The sequence below is a fragment of the Bombina bombina genome, chromosome 6 (assembly GCF_027579735.1).
Source record: "Bombina bombina isolate aBomBom1 chromosome 6, aBomBom1.pri, whole genome shotgun sequence".
In the NCBI taxonomy this organism is placed as follows: Eukaryota; Metazoa; Chordata; class Amphibia; order Anura; family Bombinatoridae; genus Bombina; species Bombina bombina.
Window position 1 is genome coordinate 944467109 of NC_069504.1, and position 26004 is coordinate 944493112.

General features: G+C 35.0%; 1 protein-coding gene across 1 annotated transcript in view; it reads right to left on the bottom strand.

Moving 5' to 3' along the window:
* GABRG2 (gamma-aminobutyric acid type A receptor subunit gamma2) overlaps nucleotides 1–26004 on the bottom strand; it is a 286835-nt gene that overhangs the window by 15102 nt on the left and 245729 nt on the right. The window contains exons 8-9 of the mRNA XM_053719588.1: nucleotides 12448–12653; nucleotides 9598–9621 (exon numbers count right to left, since the gene is read on the bottom strand). Of these exons, the coding sequence (XP_053575563.1) occupies nucleotides 9598–9621; nucleotides 12448–12653 (230 nt within the window). The remainder of the gene's footprint in view (nucleotides 1–9597; nucleotides 9622–12447; nucleotides 12654–26004) is intronic.

Genomic DNA, 26004 nt, shown 5'->3' on the forward strand with positions numbered 1-26004 from the left:
ATCCGATTGAAGTCTTCATCCAAGCGGGGCAGAAGAGATCTTCCATCCGATTGAAGTCTTCATCCAGGCGGCATCTTCTATCGACATCCATCCGGTGCGGAGCGGCAGCATCCTGAAGACCTCCGACGCGGAACATCCATCCTGGCCGACGACTGAATGACGGTTCCTTTAAATGACGTCATCCAAGATGGCGTCCCTCGAATTCCGATTGGCTGATAGGATTCTATCAGCCAATCGGAATTAAGGTAGGAATATTCTGATTGGCTGATGGAATCAGCCAATCAGATTGAGCTCACATTCTATTGGCTGTTCCGATCAGAATGCGAGCTAAATCTGATTGGCTGATTCCATCAGCCAATCAGAATATTCCTACCTTAATTCTGATTGGCTGATAGAATCCTATCAGCCAATCGGAATTCGAGGGACGCCATCTTGGATGACGTCATTTAAAGGAACCGTCATTCGTCGTTCAGTCGTCGGCCAGGATGGATGTTCCGCGTCGGAGGTCTTCAGGATGCTGCCGCTCCGCTCCGGATGGATGTCGATAGAAGATGCCGCCTGGATGAAGACTTCAATCGGATGGAAGACCTCTTCTGCCCCGCTTGGATGAAGACTTCAATCGGATGGAAGACCTCTTCTGCCCCGCTTGGATGAAGACTTCTACCGGATCATGGACATCTTCAGCCCCCCGCTTGGGCTTGGATCAGGACATTGGAGGAGCTCTTCAGGACGGATCGTTGAACCTGGTATGGTGAAGATAAGGTAGGAAGATCTTCAGGGGCTTAGTGTTAGGTTTATTTAAGGGGGGTTTGGGTTAGATTAGGGTATGTGGGTGGTGGGTTGTAATGTGGGGGGGGGTATTGTATGTTTTTTTTATAGGCAAAAGAGCTGAACTTCTTGGGGCATGCCCCGCAAAGGGCCCTGTTCAGGGCTGGTAAGGTAAAAGAGCTTTTAACTTTAGTAATTTAGAATAGGGTAGGGCATTTTTTATTTTGGGGGGCTTTGTTGTTTTATTAGGGGGCTTAGAGTAGGTGTAATTAGTTTAAAATTGTTGTAATATTTTTCTTATGTTTGTAGATATTTTTTTTTTTGTAACTTAGTTCTTTTTTATTTTTTGTACTTTAGTTAGTTTATTTCATTGTAGTTATTTGTAGATATTGTATTTAATTAATTTATTGATAGTGTAGTGTTAGGTTTAATTGTAGGTAATTGTAGTTATTTTATTTAATTAATTTAATGATAGTATAGTGTTAGGTTTAATTGTATTTTAGGTTAGAATTTATTTTACAGGTAATGTTGTAATTACTAGGTAACTATTAAATAGTTCTTACCTATTTAATAGCTATTGTACCTGGTTAAAAAAATTACAAAGTTGCCTGTAAAATAAATATTAATCCTAAAATAGCTACAATGTAATTATAATTTATATTGTAGCTATATTAGGATTTATTTTACAGGTAAGTATTTAGCTTTAAATAGGATTAATTTTTTTAATAAGAGTTAATTAATTTCGTTAGATTAAAATTATATTTAACTTAGGGGAGTGTTAGTGTTAGGGTTAGACTTAGCTTTAGGGGTTAATACATTTATTAGAATAGCGGTGAGCTCCAGTTGGCAGATTAGGGGTTAATAATTGAAGTTAGGTGTCGGCGATGTTAGGGAGGGCAGATTAGGGGTTAATACTATTTATTATAGGGTTAGTGAGGCGGATTAGGGGTTAATAAGTGTAGGCAGGTGGAGGCGACGTTGAGGGGGGCAGATTAGGGGTTAATAAATATAATATAGGGGTCGGCGGTGTTAGGGGCAGCAGATTAGGGGTACATAAGTATAACGTAGGTGGCGGCGCTTTGTGGTCGGCAGATTATTGGTTAATAAGTGTAGGTAGCTGGCGGCGACGTTGTGGGGGGCAGGTTAGGGGTTAATAAATATAATATAGGGGTCGGCGGTGTTAGGGGCAGCAGATTAGGGGTACATAAGTATAACGTAGTTGGCGGTCGGCAGATTAGGGGTTAAAAAATTGTAATCGAGTGGTGGCGATGTGGGGGGACCTCGGTTTAGGGGTACATAGGTAGTTTATGGGTGTTAGTGTACTTTAGAGCACAGTAGTTGAGAGCTTTATAAACCAGCGTTAGCCCAGAAAGCTCTTAACTACTGACTTTTTTCCTGCGGCTGGAGTTTTGTTGTTAGATTTCTAACGCTCACTTCAGCCACGACTCTAAATACCGGAGTTAGAAAAATCCCATTGAAAAGATAGGATACACAATTTACGTAAGGGGATCTGCGGTATGGAAAAGTCGCGGCTGAAAAGTGAGCGTTAGTCCCTTTTTTGAGTGACTCCAAATACCAGAGTTAGCCTAAAACCAGCGTTAGGAGCCTCTAACGCTGGTTTTCATGGCTAACGCCAAACTCCAAATCTAGGCCTATGCCTTTACCACTACACTACTGGTGATAGACTGAGGAACATACCAGGACAGACATACATTAACTTTATAATAAGTGCTGCAACTATCTGTTTATTTAATCTTTTGCGTGAGAGTGGGGTGTTGGTTTTTGCACTTGTCGGATTAGTGCCAGAGCAAAAGCAGTTTACTTTCAACTCGTAATATGAGTGCAACCAGACGAGCACTAAAAACTTACTTCTGGTGCAGTAAACGCTCAAGAGGAAGCATTAATTTGGGCTCCATTCGTAATCTGGCCCTAAATTTTTTAAAGCATTTGAAATAGTTTTTTGGAAGCAAAATTTGCATTATTTGTAGTAAATGAATCTCCCTTAGAAAGTCTCTTGAGTTTGCTTATTTTATCTCCTTTGATGTTGCCAATCAAGGACAGATCTTAAAGATCGATCACAATGTAGTATTAGGATAAGGAATTTAAAATCCAAACCATGTACCCAAGCCTATATGAGGGACAGTGAAAAAACTAGCAGTTTTCAGAGTTAAAGAGACAGGAAACCCAACATTGTTCTTTTTGATTCTGAAAGGAAATAAACAATTTTATTACAAGGACAGAGACTCATATATTGCAATAATATTTCCTTTACTGAACAGACATCACTTAAAAGCACTGGAAAATTTTTGAATAAAGTATACAGAAAATTAAACCAATGAGGTTACAAGTACATGTTATGCAATACATAAACAGCCAATCAGATAACATTCAAGTGTATCTAAACCTCTTTTCACTTTGTTGAACAGACTAAGATAAGTAAAAATATCTGCATTATTTTTCCTAATAAATATGTATGTGTTTATTCATTGGTATATTTACTTGTTTATATTTTATATTTAGAAGTGTGGACTAGTGGTCCTTTCTTTAAATAAATAATTTTTCTTTTAATACATATTTTTTTTATTTTGATTAGTTTTTTTCTATTTTAGTTTATTTTGTTTTATTTATATACTACAAGTATTATCTGCTATTCCACTTTTAGCTATGCGGTTTTGTTACCCTTTCCTTTCTTTGAGAAGCTGCTGCTTCTTCCTTCTGTTCCTGTTTTTGTTTGCAGTTTCAATCCATCTCCATTTTCTTCCTAGCCACTCCCGTTCCCCTGTGACGTATCAGGATTCATTTTCCTGCCCTCATAGTTACCTCAGAAGACATCAGACACTCAGTCTGTCAACTTATCCAAATTCCTTTCTAATAAATTATTTTTTTCAACATTTGTTGCTTTTGGTGGCATAAACTAAGATTATACACTCATCTCATATTGCTCATCTGTTTATGTAACGTTTTGTTTGTTACTATTACAGTTTAGTTTTGTCATTTAATATTATAGTTAGCTTTGAGTCTAACATCTGTGCTCTGAGTTAGATTAATGGTTAGAGCAACAGCTTAAGGATTTGCCATCTTAGGGTTCTCACATACAAGCAGAATACATTCCGGGTCAGAACAACACCATAGCAGATTGGGGTTCTTGTTACCTTCAAGATTACAGCGACTGGAAATTGAATTCCAAGATTTTTCAAATTCTGTCTTTTTCTATAGATCTCTTTGCCTCTTAGCGATAGATGCGTTCCTTCAGGAATGGCCAAATCTAGGAGCTTATGCATTTCCCCATTTTTCAATGATTCCTCGGACTATATATTTTGTCAGGAGGAACCTCCTTTCAATCCTTCTAATAACTCCTTGGTAGTCAACCCAGTCCTGGTTTTCAGCCCTCCTGGAGATGTCTTACCTTCCTCCTCTCCTTCTTCCTCTCCAAAAAGATCTTCTATTGAACCCAACAGGACAGTCTTACAACCTGGTCTTTCAAAGATCCTTACATCTGATTGCTTGGATGATTTCAGGGGATCCTCGTCATTCGAGGAGCTTTCGGAAGAAGATAAATCACTACTCAGAGAATCTTGGGCACCAGGAACCAAGAAATTATACAAATATGCATGGCTCAAACTGTTTAATTGGTGCAGTTGCAGGAATCTGGATCTCTTTTCAGCTCCTGTGAATGAAGTCATTAATTATTTGACGTCTTTGTTCAATGCAGGATTGGGATACAGATCTATTAATGTAGCACGATCTGCAATCTCAGAAGGACATTACCCTTTAGCTAATATTCCTATTGGCCAGATCTCTTCTGTTAAAAAAACTTCTTAAAGCAATCAGAGTCAAAAAACCTCCTGTTCCTAATCATTCTTATTTTTGCGATTTAGATTTAGTGTTTAATTTGTTTAATAGTTGGCCTCTTAATAAAGATATTTCTCTTAAAAAACTAACCTGCAAATTAGCTACCTTACTATTTTTACTGTCCTGTAAAAGAGTTTCAGATGTGAGAGCCATAGAGTACAATTCTAAAAGGATTTTTCCTCAATATGTAATTTTTTCTTTATTCAGGAGAACTAAATATCTCTCGTCCTTTATTTTCTATCCTTACTTCTTTGATTTCCCTAAATTGTGTGTGGTTTCATGTTTGAAAGAATATGAATCTAAAACTTTACCTTTTAGATTGTCTTCTTCTTCCTGTCAACTCCTTATTTCTTGTGTTCCTCCTCATTTACCTGTCACTATTACCACAATAAGTAGGTGGGTTAAGTAGATTATGTCTTTAGCTTGTGTGAAAGACAAGTTTTCAGCTCATTCTGTTAGAGGAACTGCTGCTTCTAAAGCCTTTTTTAAATCTGCTTTATTACAAGAAATCCTTAAAGCAGCAGATTGGTCCTCTGATTCTGTATTTTGTCAGTTTTATTTTAACCCCTTAATGACCGAGGACGTGCAGGGTATGTCCTCAAAAAAAAGGCAGTTAACACCTGAGGACGTACCCTGCACGTCCTCTGTGTGGAAAGCAGCTGGAAGCGATCCTGCTCGCTTCCAGCTGCTTTCCAGTTATTGCAGTGATGCCTCGATATGGAGGCATCCTGCAATAACCTTACATGGCCATCCGATGCAGAGAAAACCACTCTGTGGCCCTCTCTGCACCGGACATCGATGGCCGGTATCTTTAGTGGGTGGGAGCCGACTTGGGAGGCGGGTGGGCGGCCATCGGTGGGCCGTGTGACTTCAAGGGGGGCGGGATTGGGGGAGGGACCATCGGGGGGTGCGCAGGGACGGGTGCGTGTGCACAGAGGGTGGCGGGCAGGCGCGTGCACGGGGCCTACACTAAGGAAAATGTTTTTAGTAAAAAGTGGCCTAATCTTGTTTGTGCAAAAGCACAAAAAGAGATCGTGGAGGGGTGGTGGGTTGGTTTTGTGTGGGGGGGAGCTACACTACAGAAAAGTTTAAAAAATTAAAAAAAAAACCCATTTTTTCTTCTAAACTGGGTACTGGCAGACAGCTGCCAGTACCCAAGATGGCGCCCATTAAGTTAGAGTGGGAGGGTTATAGAGCTGTTTGGGGGGGATCAGTGAGGCTGGGGGCTAAGGGGGGATCGTACACATCAGCATATGTAAATATTCTTTTAAAAAAATATTTTTCTGCCAGTACTTAAGATGGTGGGGACAATTGTGGGGTGGGGCAGGGAAGAGAGCTGTTTGGGAGGGATCAGGGGTTCTGATGTTTCAGGTGGGAGGCTGAGCTCTACACTAAATCTAATATTAACCCTGCAAGCTCCCTACAAGCTACATAATTAACCCCTTCACTGCTAGCCATAATACACGTGTGATGCACAGCTGCATTTAGCGGCCTTCTAAATACCAAAAATCAACGCCAAAGCCATATATGTCTGCTATTTCTGAACAAAGGGAATCCCAGAGAAGCATTTACAAGCATTTGTGCCATAACTGCACAAGCTGTTTGTAAATGATTTCAGTGAGAAACCTTAAATTGTGAAAAATGTAATGTTTTTTTTAATTTGATCGCATTTGGCGGTGAAATGGTGGCATGAAATATACCAAAATGGGCCTAGATCAATACTTGGGGTTGTCTACTACACTACACTAAAGCTAAAATTACCCCAAAAAGCTCCCTACATGCTCCCTAATTAACCCCTTCACTGCTGGGCATAATACACGTGTGGTGCGCAGTGGCATTTAGTGGCATTCTAATTACCAAAAAGCAACACGAAAGCCATATAAGTCTGCTATTTCTGAACAAAGGGGATCCCAGACAAGAATTTACAACCATTTGTGCCATAATTGCACAAGCTGTTTGTAAATAATTTCAGTGAGAAACCTAAAGTTTGTGAAACAATTTGTGAAAAAGTGAACAATTTTTTTTATTTGATCGCATTTGGCGGTGAAATGGTGGCATGAAATATACCAAAATGGGCCTAGATCAATACTTTGGGTTGTCTACTAAAAAAATATATACATGTCAATGGATATTCAGAGATTCCTGAAAGATATCAGTGTTCTAATGTAACTAGTGCTAATTTTGAAAAAAAAAAAATGGTTTGGAAATAGCAAAGTGCTACTTGTATTTATTGCCCTATAACTTGCAAAAAAAGCAAAGAACATGTAAACATTGGGTATTTCTAATCTCAGGACAAAATTTAGAAACTATTTAGCATAGGTGTTTTTTGGTGGTTGTAGATATGTAACAGATTTTGGGGGTCAAATTTAGAAAAAGTTTTTTTTTTCAATTTTTCCTCATATTTTATATAATTTTTTATAGTTAATTATAAGATATGGTGAAAATAACGGTATCTTTAGAAAGTCCATTTAATGGCGAGAAAAACGGTATATAATATGTGTGGGTACAGTAAATGAGTAAGAGGAAAATTACAGCTAAACACAAACACTGCAAAAATGTAAAAAATAGCCTTGGTCCCAAACGGACAGAAAATGGAAAAGTGCTGTGGTCATTAAGGGGTTAAAACTATCACTTCGATTCCACATCATCTTTTTCATAATTGATTTTGCTTTAAACTTGCAAAATAGGAGTCTCTGTCCTTGTAATAAAATGACGATTATCCTAACTTAGTGACAGAATAATCTAGATTGTATTAAAGAGACCGAGACGAGTATGTATTATTATTTATACTATGTACATTTTTTCCCTCCCAAGTGAATGAGGATTTATTATATATTATGTTACTATTTTGTATATTTTCTCTTTTCAGCCCCTAACACTGCAAATTCAGGATTCCAGTAATGATCAAGCTTTGGTATCTTATGTTTCCAGAGGAAATTCTTCTTTTCATCAGGCTGACGTCAGACCCCTTCAAGATATTTCAGCTCGTCTTGGGAAGCAACTTCTTACCGTGAAGTTTTCTGTGTTTTTCACTATTCTGTTTTGCATATTTGCATGTATTTCGGAATTTCTCATGTTGTTAGCAGCAAAGTTCAAAGAGGATTAGATATTGTACCAGCATCTACTTATACACTTGGATGTTATCTGATTGGCTTTTTATGTATTGCATAACATGTACTTGTAACCTCATTGGTTTCATTTTCTGTATACTTTATTCAAACAATTTCCAGTGCTTTTAAGTGCTGTCTGTTCAGTAAAGGAAAAGTTATTGCAAACTACTTGTCTCTGTCTCTTTAATAAAATCTAGATTATTCCATCACTAAGTTAGGATAATCGTCATTATAATCAACTTTCCAATTTACTTCTATTTTATAGTTTGCGTTATTCTTTTGGTATCCTTTGTTGAAGAAACAGCAATACATATTGGTGAGCCAATAACCTGATGCATTTATGTGCAGCCACCAATCAACAGCTCTTGAGCCTACCTAGGTATTCCTTTAAACAAAGGATGCCAAAAGAACAAAACAAATTAGATAATAGAAGTAAATATGAAACATGCATAATCCTTTTAAATCATGAAATAGAAAATGTAGCTTTCATATCCCTTTAAACATAGGCAAAATATATAATCAATGCTTATTACAAAGATTTTTGAATATGTATTGATAAACATTTCATGAGGAATCATATTTAAAGTCCATTTAAATGTGATCCTATTGTCTCTTAGTCTTCTTCTGTCTATTTTCTTAAACTGGTTATTGTCACACTGCTTGCATCTTTCACTCTCAGACCCATCCACAATTCTTCAATTGTCCCTCCCTCTTTCTTTGCTCACATCAGTTTATCATGTCCTGTCCTTTAAACTTATTTCTGTACATAAGTTATAATTTGTAAATTCCATAATATTGATTAGTATTGCTTCAGAGGAAGAGAGAAAAATCTTGAAATATTTTTTCTTTTAATACAGAAAGTTAGTCTAAAAACATGGTATTGTTAACTGCTGTACAAATATGCACATAAACGTTTTTTTTATGAGTTGACATGAACATTTCTCAGTCTAAATTACAGATTATAAACATTTGTCCACATAAATATTTAATACTTACAATAATGAAAACTTTGAGAATGGCTAGAATATGAACTGGCGCATTCTAGCAATTCTTCCATATTGATTATGGTGGCTGGATAATGAAGGTAAATGCATGAAGATGTTTTGACATTTAAGATGAACAGCTGTCATGAGCAAATGTGTCAGATATATAATGTGGTGCTAAAATTGTCAATTGACTCTAGGCACTTTTTTGCAAATGACAGATGTGTGGCGTTTTTAGATTTGATTCATTATATTTAAAGGGACATGAAACCCAATTTTTTTCTTTCATGATTTAGAAAGAGCATGCGATTATCAACAACTTTCTAATTTGCTTTATTCTCTTGATATCCTTTGCAGAAAAGCATATCTAGATAGGTTCAGTAGCTGCTGTTTGGTGGCTGCACATAGATGCCTAGTGTGATTGGCTCACCCATGTGCATTGCTTTTGCTTAAACAAAAGATATCTAAAGAATTAAGCAAATTAGATAATAGAAGGTAATTGGAATGTTGTTTAAAATTGTATTCTCTTTCTGAATCATGAAATAAAAAATTGGGTTTAATGTCCCTTTAAAGTACTATTGTGCAATGCAGTGAAAAATTAGATTTTTTTTTCCATAAATTAATTAACGCTTGTGTCAAGTGACCAAAATTGCATAATACACATAAAGCTAAATATTTTTGGTAAAGAAAAACTGTGAGATAGTGTAAAGGCTGCTGAATTAACTTTAAAAGGCAATTTTTAATGTTTAAACAAATGTATTTTGTTGCACCGTGCTTGAATAAAGAAATTGCTTTCAACAGCCAATCAAATGTATCTTAATTTAAGCATTCAGAGTTCAATTCAGCAGACACATGCAGTGAATTTCCATTCCAAAACATTATACCTTGAAGGAAAACATCCAGAGAAGCTTCGTTGTATAGATAAGAAAAGAAAATCAGATTTTTAGGGAAAGAAGAGATAAAAAAAACGAAAGAAGGAAAGAAAGAAATAGAAAAAAAAAAAAAAACATATTTCACAACAGAATAAAATAATAAAAAATAAATGAAACATTAATGACTATTTATTAGGAGTGTTACTAAATTATTTAAATTAGAAAATGTTCTAGATTAAGAATATGTGTAGGAATTATTAAATATAGATATAAATCTCATTAATATAATGCACAAAATGTAATTTCTTATTGTATGTAACCACTGCCAAGTTAAACATATGAGATTCTGAATATACCATATGAATTTAAGTGTTTGTATATCACATGTTTAAGTGTTTGTATAATCACATGTTTAAGCGTTTGTATAATCACATGTTTAAGCGTTTGTATATCACATGTTTAAGTGTTTGTATATCAGGAATTACCTATGGCACACACCCACAACTTGTGCAATCAGGAATCTGGAACTGTGTAAAGGGGTGTGGGAATATGATGCGATGCGTCTTGATTGGTTGGTTATCCCAGACTTAGGGTTTTAAAGCAGCTCACCCAGGTAATCGGCTTGTCATTTTTGTAAAATAATTCAGCATTGAGAAAGGCCAGGTTATAGGTCAAAACGCATTTGTTGTTAACTTTTTTTTGTACAGTGTGGAATATCCCTGTCACCTGAAGCCGACGTCTGCAGTTTATCGGCCAGGAAACAGGGGGATATTTCCACAAATGATATAGGAGTGGTTGTTTCACAGATTAGCAGGGATACTTGCTATTTTTACTTAGACTTAATAAAGGTTAAGTTTTATTCATATAATTTGAGAAAGAGTGCTAGATAAATCCTTTTCTTTTCCCTAGTTCTTGTATGGGGTTTGAGATTTTCAATAAATATATTGAAGCATAATGACACAAGAGTTGTGTATTAAAATATTTTTGTCAATATGAGTGTATGTAGCTGTATAAAAATCAGCTTTAAATAAAGCATCATTATACATTAGGTTAAATGTTGTCAAGTAATAGCTAATTTATAATCTAAAAAGTGAACTGAGTGAAAGGTTTACCCATCAAGAGTCAATTATACATTAATTTAAAAGTTTCAAGAGCAAGGGGTTAAAGATACATATTTTGTACTAAGTTATTTCCTTTTTTGTGCGTAAAATAAAATAAAGGCATGTATTGTAAATTGTTCACTTAGAGGTTACATTATTAACCAATTATAAAATAAAGGATCAAATATAAAGATACATTTGTATTATGTAGAAACTATCTACATTGTTTCATATTTTCAGAAAATATACTGTATTTAACAAAAAGTGATTCAATACAAAATTGCATTAAACATATATAAAGTATATCTTGAATTTCTGTTAATGTATTGATTAAATTGGATGAACTTTTGACAATCTAGTATGAAAAAAATTGTTGTATCAAAGAGTTCACTGAAAAAAATTGTTTTACTGTTTACATATTCACTTTAATTAAAGAGAAATACTCTATTTTGTTAGAGAAGTTATTCTTACATTCTATTCTAATCTATGTTGGTGACCTATAAATGAGTTAAACAAATATCTTTTAGCATATGTTAAACATAATGTTTAATGTTCAGTTTGCATAAAATAACATGTTAAACTAAAATAGGGTAGTTTATTATAAAGTTGTTTTGTATACAATTTTGCTTTAAAGAAAGTCAAAATTAAATTTTCCCAATTCAGATAGATAATGTAATTAAAAAAACTCCATTTTGCTTTTATTATAAAATGTACTTCATTCTTTTGTTATCTTTTGTTGAGGAGTAAATCTAGGTAAGCTTGTTTGGCAAAAATGGCATCAGTGTTGGCAAAAATGTTGTAACAAAGTTATACATTGTTGCAAATACTGCTGCTATATAGTGCTTTCAACACTTAAACACTTCGGAGAATACCTAGAGATCCTCTTTAATATATATATATATATATATATATATATATATATATATATATATATATATATATATATATATATATATATATATATATATATATATAAAGAGAATTAAGTAAATTTAGTAATATAAATAAATGGTATAAAAAAAAAATTCTAATTGCATTGTCTGTCTGATTCAAGAAAGTCTAATTTTGACTTTCATGTGCCTGCAATGTTTTTAATAAACTAAAGATGGTGCTGTGAGTTTCTTCAACAACATGGTTTCCTTCCCAATCTTCTAAAGAGGCTATAACCCTGTGTAAGTGTTTCCAATGACAAGTATTACTCAGTGCTCACACCACGCACCACCCCCACATGCTCATTAGGGTACTGGCATTGTCACTGAATGTTGACACGAGTCACACATCTTGATGCCTAAATGTTTAGAGGAAAGCGACACAATTTTAAAGACTTGAGAACAACCCTATGTGATGAAGATAAACACACTAATGAAACTGTCATACAGTATATAAATAGGACAATTAATTATAGCCTCAATTTCATAGTTACCATTTTAAAATTATTTTGAACAGTACTTGCATTTGAGCTCTAGATAGGCTTTTGGCAGATAACTTTTCTGTTTTATAAAGTACATAGTGTCTTGAACCCTCTGAAAAACTGAGCAATATGTTGATTGCCAAAATTTAGTTAAAATATAGGACTAAATTATAGTTTTATGAAGCCAAGTGCATGTGTCTAATTGTCTGCATATATAAAAACTAGTATTTTCATCACTGTAAAGAAAAACTTATGGGATGATGTATTAATGATTTTTTTGGTAATTGATAAAAACAATTGGAAGCACTATATTAAACAGCCATACTTTCACACTCTTGCTAATATACTCACAGGATTTTTCTTCTTTTTTTCTTTGTCCTTGCTTGGCTTTCTGTTACTGACAAAATAGTGAAGTGTTCCATATTCAATCAAAGCAGCAAACACAAAAATAAAGCAGACTGACACAAAGAGGTCCATAGCTGTCACATAAGACACCTTAGGTAGAGATTTTCGTGCAATTGTACTAAGAGTGGTCATTGTCAATACTGTTGTAATACCTGGTGAGAAAAGATAAAATGATTTAGCACAGAAAAATAAAAATGTCTATACCTAATATGGTTAGTGTGTACATTTACTAAAAGCTGATTATGGCTACAATTATTTTGCTTAATGCCATAAATATGTTATTAAACAAGCACAATTAAAATTAAATACCAAAAAGCAGGTACATAACCTCTATTCATTAATAAAAAGAAGGGCAACATTCTTTAATATAAAACTTGCAGACAATGAAGAACATTTTTCTGTGTCATGTTGCTGCCTCATACTTAACAAAACCTGTAGCATACAGTGTTGTTGTTTTATGACTAATATATATAAATATATGTTAGTATGGCATATCATTTTCTTTTGTATCCAGTAGTGTGTAGCCAGATTACGAGTGGCGCGTTGTTACACGCAAGCGAAAAGGGGTTTATCTTGGGTGTTGGCACGCATCAGGTTTATTGCTTGTAGTACAAGTTTAAATTTAAACATGATCGCTTGAGCGTAATTGTGATTTACGCTAGAATATTTACCGCATCCTCAGAGCTATGGTTAACTGTTTCGCAAAACAAAAAATTGACACAAAATACATCAAAAATATGCATAAACATGTCTTGAATATGGATATGTATGTATGATTATATTATATATATATATATATATATGTGTGTGTACATATTTATGTATTTATATATATTTTTTAAAATATTTTTATTGAAAATCCATATTTATGTATTTATATGTGTATATATGTATTTACAGACAAATACACATATAAACAAATAAATACATATGTATTCACAAATAGACATATATCGAAGTGCATTGGAGCCCTTGCAGTTAAGTAGATGAAAACATGTAAAAGCATATGTATGGAATATTCATATTAAATAAAGTGTTATATTGTGAATTTTTGTAAATATTTCACATTCCAATGTTTTTTACATAGGGGAATATGTTCTATGTATTTTTAAATAGATATTCCTAAATATATCTGAATAACAAGAGTATTGCATTGAGCAATGATACTTTTTTATTGGACTAACTACATTTATAAAATGACAAGCTTTCGGAAGAATGCCTTCCTTTCTCAAGTCTGAAGCGATACTGACCTGGTAGTCAGTATTGCTTCAGACTTGAGAAAGAAGGGCATTCTTCCGAAAGCTTGTCAACTTATAAATGTATAGTTAATATCATTAAGCAATGATAAAAAAGTATCATTGCTCAATGCAATACGCTTGTTATTTTTTTATCTAAATCTCTGGACTAACACAGCTACTCCAATCAACATAAATATATCAGTAAATATCTATACCTATATATAATCATGTGTATATATATATATATATATATATATATATATACAGGGAGTGCAGAATTATTAGGCAAATGAGTATTTCTTTCATGTAATTAGCAAGAGTCCATGAGCTAGTGACGTATGGGATATACATTCCTACCAAGAGGGGCAAAGTTTCCCAAACCTCAAAATGCCTACAAATACACCCCTCACCACACCCACAAATCAGTTTTACAAACTTTGCCTCCTATGGAGGTGGTGAAGTAAGTTTGTGCTAGATTCTACGTTGATATGCGCTCCGCAGCAGGTTGGAGCCCGGTTTTCCTCTCAGCGTGCAGTGAATGTCAGAGGGATGTGAGGAGAGTATTGCCTATTTGAATTCAATGATCTCCTTCTACGGGGTCTATTTCATAGGTTCTCTGTTATCGGTCGTAGAGATTCATCTCTTACCTCCCTTTTCAGATCGACGATATACTCTTATATATATACCATTAGCTCTGCTGATTTTCGTTTCAGTACTGGTTTGGCTTTCTACTACATGTAGATGAGTGTCCTGGGGTAAGTAAGTCTTATTTTCTGTGACACTCTAAGCTATGGTTGGGCACTTTTTTTATAAAGTTCTAAATATATGTATTCAAACATTTATTTGCCTTGACTCAGGATGTTCAACATTCCTTATTTTCAGACAGTCAGTTTCATATTTGGGATAATGCATTTGAATAAATCAATTTTTTTCTTACCTTAAAATTTGACTTTTCCCTGTGGGCTGTTAGGCTCGCGGGGGCTGAAAATGCTTCATTTTATTGCGTCATTCTTGGCGCAAATTTTTTTTTCTGTTTCCGGCGTCATACGTGTCGCCGGAAGTTGCGTCATTTTTGACGTTCTTTTGCGCCCAAAATGTCGGTGTTCCGGATGTGGCGTCATTTTTGGCGCCAAAAGCATTTAGGCGCCAAATAATGTGGGCGTCTTATTTGGCGATAAAAAAATATGGGCGTCACTTTTGTCTCCACATTATTTAAGTCTCATTTTTTATTGCTTCTGGTTGCTAGAAGCTTGTTCACTGGCATTTTTTCCCATTCCTGAAACTGTCATTTAAGGAATTTGATCAATTTTGCTTTATATGTTGTTTTTTCTATTACATATTGCAAGATGTCCCATGTTGAAGCTGAGTCATAAGATACTTCTGGAAAATCGCTGCCTGGTGCTGGAGCTACCAAAGCTAAGTGTATCTGCTGTAAACTTTTGGTAGCTGTTCCTCCAGCTGTTGTTTGTATTGAATGTCATGACAAACTTGTTTATGCAGATGATATTTCCTTTAGTAAAGTTACATTACCTGTTGCTGTTCCATCAACATCTAATACTCAGAGTGTTCCTGATAACATAAGAGATTTTGTTTCTAAATCCATTAAGAACGCTATGTCTGTTATTCCTCCTTCTAGTAAACGTAAAAAGTCTTTTAAAACTTCTCATTTTTCAGATGAATTTTTAAATGAACATCATCATTCTGATTCTGATAATGGCTCTTCTGGTTCAGAGGATTCTGTCTCAGAGGTTGATGCTGATAAATCTTCATATTTATTTAAAATGGAATTTATTCGTTCTTTACTTAAAGAAGTCCTAATTGCATTAGAAATTGAGGATTCTGGTCCTCTTGATACTAAATCTAAACGTTTAGATAAGGTTTTTAAATCTCCTGTAGTTATTCCAGAAGTTTTTCCTGTTCCTGGTGCTATTTCTGAAGTAATTTCCAGAGAATGGAATAATTTGGGTAATTCATTTACTCCTTCTAAACGTTTTAAGCAATTATATCCTGTGCCATCTGACAGATTAGAATTTTGGGACAAAATCCCTAAGGTTGATGGGGCTGTCTCTACTCTTGCATTCATTGAACATTAAATTACTTTCTTGGAAAGTTTTGTTCCTTTTGGCCATCTCTTCTGCCAGAAGAGTTTCTGAATTATCTGCTCTTTCTTGTGAGTCTCCTTTTCTGATTTTTCATCAGGATAAGGCGGTGTTGCGAACTTCTTTTGAATTTTTACCTAAGGTTGTGAATTCCAACAACATTAGTAGAGAAATTGTGGTTCCTTCATTATGTCCTAATCCTAAGAATTCTAAGGAGAAATCATTGCATTCTTTGGATGTAGTTAGAGCTTTGAAATATGTTGAAGCTACTAAGAATTTCCGAAAGACTTCTAGTCTATTTGTTATCTTTTCCAGTTCTAGGAAAGGTCAGAAGGCCTCTGCCATTTCTTTGGCATCTTGGTTGAAATCTTTAATTCATCATGCTTATGTCGAGTCGGGTAAAACTCCGCCTCAAAGGATTACAGCTCATTCTACTAGGTCAGTTTCTACTTCCTGGGCGTTTAGGAATGAAGCTTCGGTTGATCAGATTTGCAAAGCAGCAACTTGGTCTTCTTTGCATACTTTTACTAAATTCTACCATTTTGATGTGTTTTCTTCTTCTGAAGCTGTTTTTGGTAGAAAAGTACTTCAGGCAGCTGTTTCAGTTTGAATCTTCTGCTTATGTTTTCAGTTTTTTTCATTATAAAATTTAAACTTTATTTTGGGTGTGGATTATTTTTCAGCGGAATTGGCTGTCTTTATTTTATCCCTCCCTCTCTAGTGACTCTTGCGTGGAAAGATCCACATCTTGGGTAGTCATTATCCCATGCTCATGGACTCTTGCTAATTACATGAAAGAAAACATAATTTATGTAAGAACTTACCTGATAAATTCATTTCTTTCATATTAGCAAGAGTCCATGAGGCCCACCCTTTTTGTGGTGGTTATGATTTTTTTGTATAAAGCACAATTATTCCAATTCCTTATTTTTTATGCTTTCGCACTTTTTTCTTATCACCCCACTTCTTGGCTATTTGTTAAACTGATTTGTGGGTGTGGTGAGGGGTGTATTTGTAGGCATTTTGAGGTTTGGGAAACTTTGCCCCTCCTGGTAGGAATGTATATCCCATACGTCACTAGCTCATGGACTCTTGCTAATATGAAAGAAATTAATTTATCAGGTAAGTTCTTACATAAATTATGTTTTTGACCACATCATCCTCTTTATGCATGTTGTCTTACTCCAAGCTGTATAGGTTCGAAAGCCTACTACCAATTAAGCATATTAGGTGATGTGCATTTCTGTAATGAGAAGGGGTGTGGTCTAATGACATCAACACCCTATATCAGGTGTGCATAATTATTAGGCAACTTCCTTTCCTTTGGCAAAATGGGTCAAAAGAAGGACTTGACAGGCTCAGAAAAGTCAAAAATAGTGAGATATCTTGCAGAGGGATGCAGCACTCTTAAAATTGCAAAGCTTCTGAAGCGTGATCATCGAACAATCAAGCGTTTCATTCAAAATACTCAACAGGGTCGCAAGAAGTGTGTGGAAAAACCAAGGCGCAAAATAACTGCACATGAACTGAGAAAAGTCAAATGTGCAGCTGCCAAGATGCCACCAGTTTGGCCATATTTCAGAGCTGCAACATCACCGGAGTGCCCAAAAGCACAAGGTGTGCAATACTCAGAGACATGGCCAAGGTAAGAAAGGCTGAAAGACGACCACCACTGAACAAGACACACAAGCTGAAACGTCAAGACTGGGCCAAGAAATATCTCAAGACTGATTTTTCTAAGGTTTTATGGACTGATGAAATGAGAGTGAGTCTTGATGGGCCAGATGGATGGGCCCGTGGCTGGATTGGTAAAGGGCAGAGAGCTCCAGTCCGACTCAGACGCCAGCAAGGTGGAGGTGGAGTATTGGTTTGGGCTGGTATCATCAAAGATGAGCTTGTGGGGCCTTTTTGGTTTGAGGATGGAGTCAAGCTCAACTCCCAGTCCTACTGCCAGTTTCTGGAAGACACCTTCTTCAAGCAGTGGTACAGGAAGAAGTCTGCATCCTTCAAGAAAAACATGATTTTCATGCAGGACAATGCTCCATCACACGCATCCAAGTACTCCACAGCGTGGCTGGCAAGAAAGGGTATAAAAGAAGAAAATCTAATGACATGGCCTCCTTGTTCACCTGATCTGAACCCCATTGAGAACCTGTGGTCCATCATCAAATGTGAGATTTACAAGGAGGGAAAACAGTACACCTCTCTGAACAGTGTCTGGGAGGCTGTGGTTGCTGCTGCACGCAATGTTGATGGTGAACAGATCAAAACACTGACAGAATCCATGGATGGCAGGCTTTTGAGTGTCCTTGCAAAGAAAGGTGGCTATATTGGTCACTGATTTGTTTTTGTTTTGTTTTTGAATGTCAGAAATGTATATTTGTGAATGTTGAGATGTTATATTGGTTTCACTGGTAAAAATAAATAATTGAAATGGGTATATATTTGTTTTTTGTTAAGTTGCATAATAATTATGCACAGTAATAGTCACCTGCACACACAGATATCCCCCTAAAATAGCTATAACTAAAAACAAACTAAAAACTACTTCCAAAACTATTCAGCTTTGATATTAATGAGTTTTTTGGGTTCATTGAGAACATGGTTGTTGTTCAATAATAAAATTAATCCTCAAAAATACAACTTGCCTAATAATTCTGCACTCCCTGTATATGTATTTATGAATAAATAGAACATATTCTTTTATGTGAAGAATATTGGAATGTGAAATATTTATATTTTTATATCAGGTTAGCGCACTTGAGAATATGTAATTGGGTTTGCGTGTGAGTAGGGCGTTTTCTTTCCACTTTTTTTGCTCTATGGGGAAATACGTTATCTCCCGCAAGATATTCTAATTTCAGCTATTTACATGCATCGGGTTAGCGTGCAAGAAAAAACAGTTTACTTTCAACTTGTAAGATGAGCGCTACCCAACACATGCAAAATGCTTACTTCTAGTTTATTTAGTGCTTGAGCGGGAATATTAAATACTGCTTCACTTAAAGGGACACTGAACCCACATTTTTTCTTTCATAATTCAGATAGAGCATGCAATTTTAAGCAGCTTTCTAATTTATTCCTATTATCAATTTTGCTTCATTCTCTTGCTATCTTTATTTGAAAAAGAAGGCATCTAAGCTAAGGAGCCAGCCAATTATTGGTTCAGACACTGGACAGCACTTGTTTATTGGTGGGTGAATTTAACCACCAATCAGCAAGAACAACCAAGGTTGTTCAAAAAAACGGGCCGGCATCTAAACTTACATTCTTGCTTTTCAAATAAAGATACCAAGAGAATGAAGAGAATTTGATAATAGGAGTAAATTAGAAAGTTGCTTACAATTGCATGCTCTATCTGAATCACGAAAGAAAAAAATTTGGGTTCAGTGCCCCTTTAAAAAGGAGAAAAAAAATCAACATTAACACTTTATCCATATTTCTTTAATCCTTAACTTTCCTCTGCCATATGCTTAAGGTCTAGATTAAAAGTGGAGCACTATTTTATTGCGTGCCCGCAAATGGGCATATTCACCCATTTGCGAACACGCAATAAATAACCAGCCATTACAAGTAATAGTGAAAGCGATATTTTGCACTCCACTTATAATCTGGCCCTAAGTAGGACAATACAAATTTTAATTTGTACAGATTCATAGTTTTGTAAAATGAGAAAGAAAGAAGCTGACTTTACATTGCTGGTGTTATTTTTTTTGATAAGCCAATAATCATTGAAACAGTTACTGTAAAAAAATTACATCAGTAGTTTACAAAGCTATTGTATTTTCATTTTCCCTTTCCAATGCTTGGAGAATAGCTATTATTTGCTTATAGTTTACACTGTGCCCTATTCATCTCTATCTCTTAGCATAAAGGTGCAATAATATGATTATTTTCAATCAGTTGCAAAACGAAAAGAGGAAGTATGTAATCTGGGAAAAAAATAATTCAATAACACTTTATACCAGCAAAATGGTTTAACACTTTGCATCTCAAGGTAATAGCTATTAATGTAAACCTGTACATAGTTTTTTTGTTTTTTTTTTACTTTTGCTAAAGCCCATATAAAATGTGTTTTAAAATTGGATTAATATGCAAATTATAATATTATTTATCCCAAAAAAAAAAAAGATCATCAAATTAAACCTTTTATTTATACCATAACCATCAGATTAGGTTTATTTTTTAAAAAACAATAGTGTTTGCTGTTTACATTTCAGGTGAATATAAGCATACTGAAGATTTTAAAATAATTCTCAGTCTAGCAAAGATTTATCAACTAATCAATATAGTTATATTCTCTAATGAGTTCAGATGATATTTTATGACCACCACAACCATGGAAAATAGTGCAATTGCTAATACTAAATTAATGTAATTTTGTTTTCTTTGTGTTATTATGATGATAATTAATAAAACTAATATAGGAGTAAACTAGGCCTAATTAAATTGTTATAAAAGTAATAATTCAGAAAAAATGAAACTAGTTTTGCAGTATGGAACTTACTCATAAATATATTTAGAATGTGGAGATATAGCTTTGTAATTACTGAACAAAAGACGTTGATCAAAATGTATTAGAACAATCAATTGGTTAAATCGTAAGTATAGGTTATCATTGTATTTTGTTACTCTTAATACTTATCAATCACTCACATATACAAACAACTTTCTCTCTCTAACAAGACTACAATATTCAATGCACTATAATAGTAACTAAAAAACAAAATGAAAACATCCTACTATAAAATGTGGTAATGAATTTGTTTTTTATTTTTATACAAATTATACATACTACAATTTTTTAGTTATGATTCATGCACCTATGTTTTTAAATATATTCTGCACGTTCGATAGGTGAGAAAATTATTATAAAGAATTTTTTTAAATATTAGAAAGTTCATATTGTTGCATATTATGCTTGTATTCATATATGTTTAGTCTTAAAAACTACAAACAAAATTTGGATTAAAAATAAAAAATGTAAATGAAAAAAAAAATCACATATAGGCCCTCATTTAGGGCAAGATTAAAAGTGTAGCGGTATTTAATGCTTCCGCACTTGCCCTAACTCCTCTAGAAATAAGCTTTTAGCGCACGTTAGGTACAGCTCGTATTACAAGTTGAAAGTAAAAAGTTTTCGCACAAGCGCTTACCCCGATGCATGCAAAAAGGCGAACATAGGATATTGTGTGCATGTTAATGTATTCCCCCATAGAAGTCAATGGAGAAAAAAAAGTGGGGAAAAAAATACTCACACTCAAACCCAATTGCACATTCTCAAGTGAGCTAAGCCGACATGAAAATATGATTATTTCACGTTCCAATGTTCTTCAGAACTGCCTATTTACAGTAAATATAAAGTGTAACACTTTATTAAATATTAATATTGCATAAATAAGATTTTACATGTTTCATTTACTTAACTGCAAATGGCTCCAATGCACTATGTGTGTATATATATATATATATATATATATATATGTCTAATGAAGTGAACCGAGTGTTCATCTAACTAGTAAGGGACCACCCACTTAGTGACGTCACTTCCGGACCGGCGAGACCACACGCAAACAGAGTTTGAAAGACTCAGCAGGACTGTTCGTGTGTATCTCCAACAGGACCACCTTACTGTTTTTCACAGAAATGCCTCACCTAAGCCAGATTTATTGAACTTTCACTGGCTAATGGAACTGAGCATTATTCAACTGTTACTAAATCAGCAACGTTTAAAATCTACATTTTACTCTGAGACATTTGTTTTATCTTGAACTATGCATAGGTTAAAGCCTTGATCTTTACACCTTACTACATAGATTTATTTAACAATAAATCCACTTTTAGATCAGCATTGTGACTGGAGAGTTATTTGTTTTCCTATGACAAGACATAAACTTTCTGAAATACTCTGAGAGCCACAATCTCATCACCACTTTTATACCATACTACAAGTCGTAGAAGCAGAAAATAAAGACTCATCTTTAACACAGATAAGGATAGATATCCTCTCTGTTAACATCACATATCTCACATGTTTGAGGTCTTACAAGGTGAGCAAGAATCCCCTTTGTGTGTACAAATAACACTATTGGTTGCTTTTTCTTCTCTCCCTTTCTATGAGCGCTGTTCCTGCCTAAACTACTGCTATATATACAGTATATATACACATACATATACATATTTAGACATGTACTGTATTGGAGCATTTTATTTTCTAACAACTGAAGACCTCATATCTTTGAGCCCTTATAAAAAAAATTTGTGCAATTTTCTTTTAATCATTTTATCAGATAGTGTTATTATGAGTGTAACTGTACTTTGTAATGTATTTTTGATGTGTTTTGTGATACTTATTTGTTTTTGCGAAACATTTAACTAGACTTCTGAGGATGCAGTAATCATACTAGCATAAATCGCAATTGCGCTCAAGCGGTCGCGTTTACTTTTACCTTGTAATACGATCAGTAAACCAGATGAGTACAAACATCAGTTAAAAACCTATTTTCGCTCGCACGTAGCTAATAACACACCACTCATACTCTGGCCCTAAATAAGTCTTCAATAAGTAGAATCCCTGAGATGAGGACAGGAAATGATTGCTCTGCTCAAATAGTCAAATCTAGCCCACACTTATTTTAAAAACAAATGCTGGATATATTCACATCAAGTAAAATTATGTACTATTATCCAAATCAGAGGTTATTTTCTGCTGGAATTGTATAACTTTGAATTATATTTAGTTTGTGTACTTTGATACAAGATGAAAACATAGTTATATGAAAGAAGGAGACATAGCCTCTTCAATTACTTTATTAGACACACAATTGTAGCAATTATGATAATCAAAGTATAATTTTAAGAAAGGTTAATGAATATATTGAGTACATTTGTTATTCCTAATCTTTATATTTATATTTTTATATCCTGCGCAATACATATATTTAAAAAACATGTCTAACTGGTATTCATTTTAATTATATTTGTAAGCGGCCTAGATATTTCAATTTGTAGACATTAGGGTGACACATATGTTAAATGACAGGTATACTACAAAATAGTAGTGCCTAGATTACAAGTAAAAGATCTTTAAAATAATGGAGAAGACACTGAACATAAGTATCTAACCTTCCTTTAGGGCTATTTTAAATTGACCATTTAACATTTTAATACTTTACATATTTTCTGTTCACACAAATAATAGTAAACAATGGTTTATAAAACTCACTTATACTATATACCAAATATAATTTTTATATTATGAAAAAAAATAAACCACAGAGGACCAGATTACAAGTGGTGCACCATTTAGCTCTTTCATTCAACACAGCCAGAAGTAAACTATTAACACACTCAGGTTAGTGTGCGCATTACAAGTTGAAGGTAACATTTTACACGTGAACGAATGTCGATCCACGCTAACTTGAGGACATTGGATATCACAATAACTTCTGCTTACCATAGGCTTCTATGAAGTGCACAAACTGAAAAAATATTTTTTTCTTTCATGATTTAGAACGAGAATGCAATTTTAAACATCTTTCTAATTTACTTCTATTATCTAATTTGTTTTATTCTCTTGATATTCTTTGCTGAAAAGCATATCTAGATATGCTCAGTAGCTGCTGATTGGTTGCTGCATATAGAAGCCTTGTGTGATTGGCTCACCCATGTGCATTGCTTTTTCTTCAACAAAGGATATCTAAAAAATAAAGCAAAATATATAATAGAAGTAAATTGTAATGTTGTTTAAATTTGTATTCTCTATATGATTCATGAAAGAAAGATGTTGGGTTTAGTGGCCCTTTAATTTGTAAAATTCCTTGAACTGAGAAGAAAAAGAAAGTGACTTGACATATGCAGTCTTCATCATAAGTCTTGAAACAAGCATTTTGATTGGATGTTTAAAGTGACTATAAAATCTGATGTAGCTACTGTGGAACTTCAGGGCCAAATATCTTCCATGTTTACATAGAGATGTGTGTGATGTTTTCTGTCAGCTATTAACCAATATTTTGTACCAATTTCAAGTGATTCAGACTTTATTTTATTCCTGTGTAGGTGTATGTAAACCCCTACCCAAATAGTATCATGAAAAGACAGAAAACCCCCATAATTTATGCTTACTAGGTAAATTCCTTTCCTTCCTGGCAGGCAGAGTCCACAACTTCATCCCTTACTGTTGAGAAATACACCTGGCCACCAGGAGGAGGCAAAGACACCAAAGCCAAAGGCATAAATATCCCTCCCACTTCCACTATCACCCAGTCATTCTACCGAGTGAACAAGGAAAAGTAGGAGAAACATCAGAGTATAAAAGGTGCCAGAAGAAATAATATAAAAAGGGAGCTGGCCATCAAAAAAATAAATTATGGGCTGGATTGTGAACTCTCCTTGCCAGGAAGGAAAGGAATTTATCTGGAAAGCATAAATTATGTTTTCCTTCCATAAGGCAGGGAGAGTCCACAACTTCATTCCTTACTGTTGGGAAAACTATACCCAAGCTCCAGAGGACACTGTATGAATAATGGGAGGGAACAGAAAAAAAGAGGTGGGCCCTATTCTGAGGGCACCACAGCCTGCAAAACGTTTCTCCCAAAAGCTGCTTTAGCCAAAGCAAACACATCAAACTTGTAAAATTTAGAAAACATGTGTAAGGAGGACCAGGTAGCTGCCTTACAAATCTGATCCATTGAGACTTTGTTCTTAATAGCCCAAGAGGAAGCCACTGCTCTAGAAGAATTAGTCGTTATCCTCTCGGGATGCTGTTGTCCCGCTATCTCATAAGCTAAGCAGATGACACTCCTCAACCAGAAAGATAGAGAAGTCAAAGTAGCCTTCTGCCCCTTACGCTTCCCTGCATAGATAACAAACAAAGAGGAAGATTGTCCAAATTCCTTAGTAGCCTGAAGATAGAACTTCAAGGCATGAACCAAATCTAGATTGTGAAGCAAACGTTCTTTCACTGAAGAAAGATTAGGACACAAGGAAGAAACAACAATTTCTTTATTATATATTATATATATATTTCTTTTGTGATTCAGATAGAGCATGCAATTTTAAGCAACTTTCTAATTTACTCCTATTATCAATTTTCCTTATTATCTTGCTATCTTTATTTTGAAAAAGAATGCATCTAAACTTTTTTTGGGGGTTCAGAACTCTGGACAGCACTTTTTTATTGGTGGATGAATTTATCCACCAATCAGCAAAAACAACCCAGGTTGTTCACCAACAATGGGCCGGCATCTAAACTTACATTGTTGCATTTCAAATAAAGATACAAAGAAAATTAAGAAAATTTGATAATAGGAGTAAATTAGGAAGTTGCTTAAAATTTCATGCTCTATCTGAATAAGTTAATACAAATTTTTGGGTTCAGGGTCCCTTTAATGTTATGATTCAGCACCACCTTAGGGAGGAACCCTAGTTTAGTGCAAAAGATATATGAGACTGAACCTCCCCATACCTGGGTAGCTTGGTATTGAGGTGGGATGCCATGAGATCTATCTGCATATTTCTGCAAACACCTCAGGGTGAAGAGACCATTCCCCTGGGTGAAAGGATTGCCTGCCGAAGAAGTATGCTTCCCAGTTGTCCATACCCGGAATGTGGATCACTGACAGCATACATTTGTGAGTCCTCTCCCACTCTAGTGTCTGAGATACTTCTCTAATCGTCAAGGAACTTCTCGTTCCCCCTTGATGATTGATATAGGCAACCAATGTTATATTGTCTGATTGGAATCTGATAAACTGGGACTAACCCAGAAGGGGCCAAGCCTTCAAGGCATTGAAGATTGCCCAGAGTTCCAAAATATTGATTGGAAGGAACTCCTCCTGAGTCCACAGACCTTGTGTCTTCTTGGCACCCCAAATGGCTCCCCAGCCAGAAAGGTTTGCGTCCATAGACACAATCTCCCAGGACGGTCTCAAAAAGCATGTGCCTTGGGACAGATGATCTGGACAGAGCCACCAGGAGAGCGAGTCTCTTGACAGATTGTCCAGCCCAATCTGTTAAGTAAGATCTGTATGGTCACCACTCCATTGTCTCAGCATGCATAGTTGTAAGGGTCTGACATGAAATCTGGCAAACAGAATGATATCCATGCGGAACACCATGAGTCTGATTACCTCCATACACTGAGCCAGTGAGGGTCTCGAGAAGGC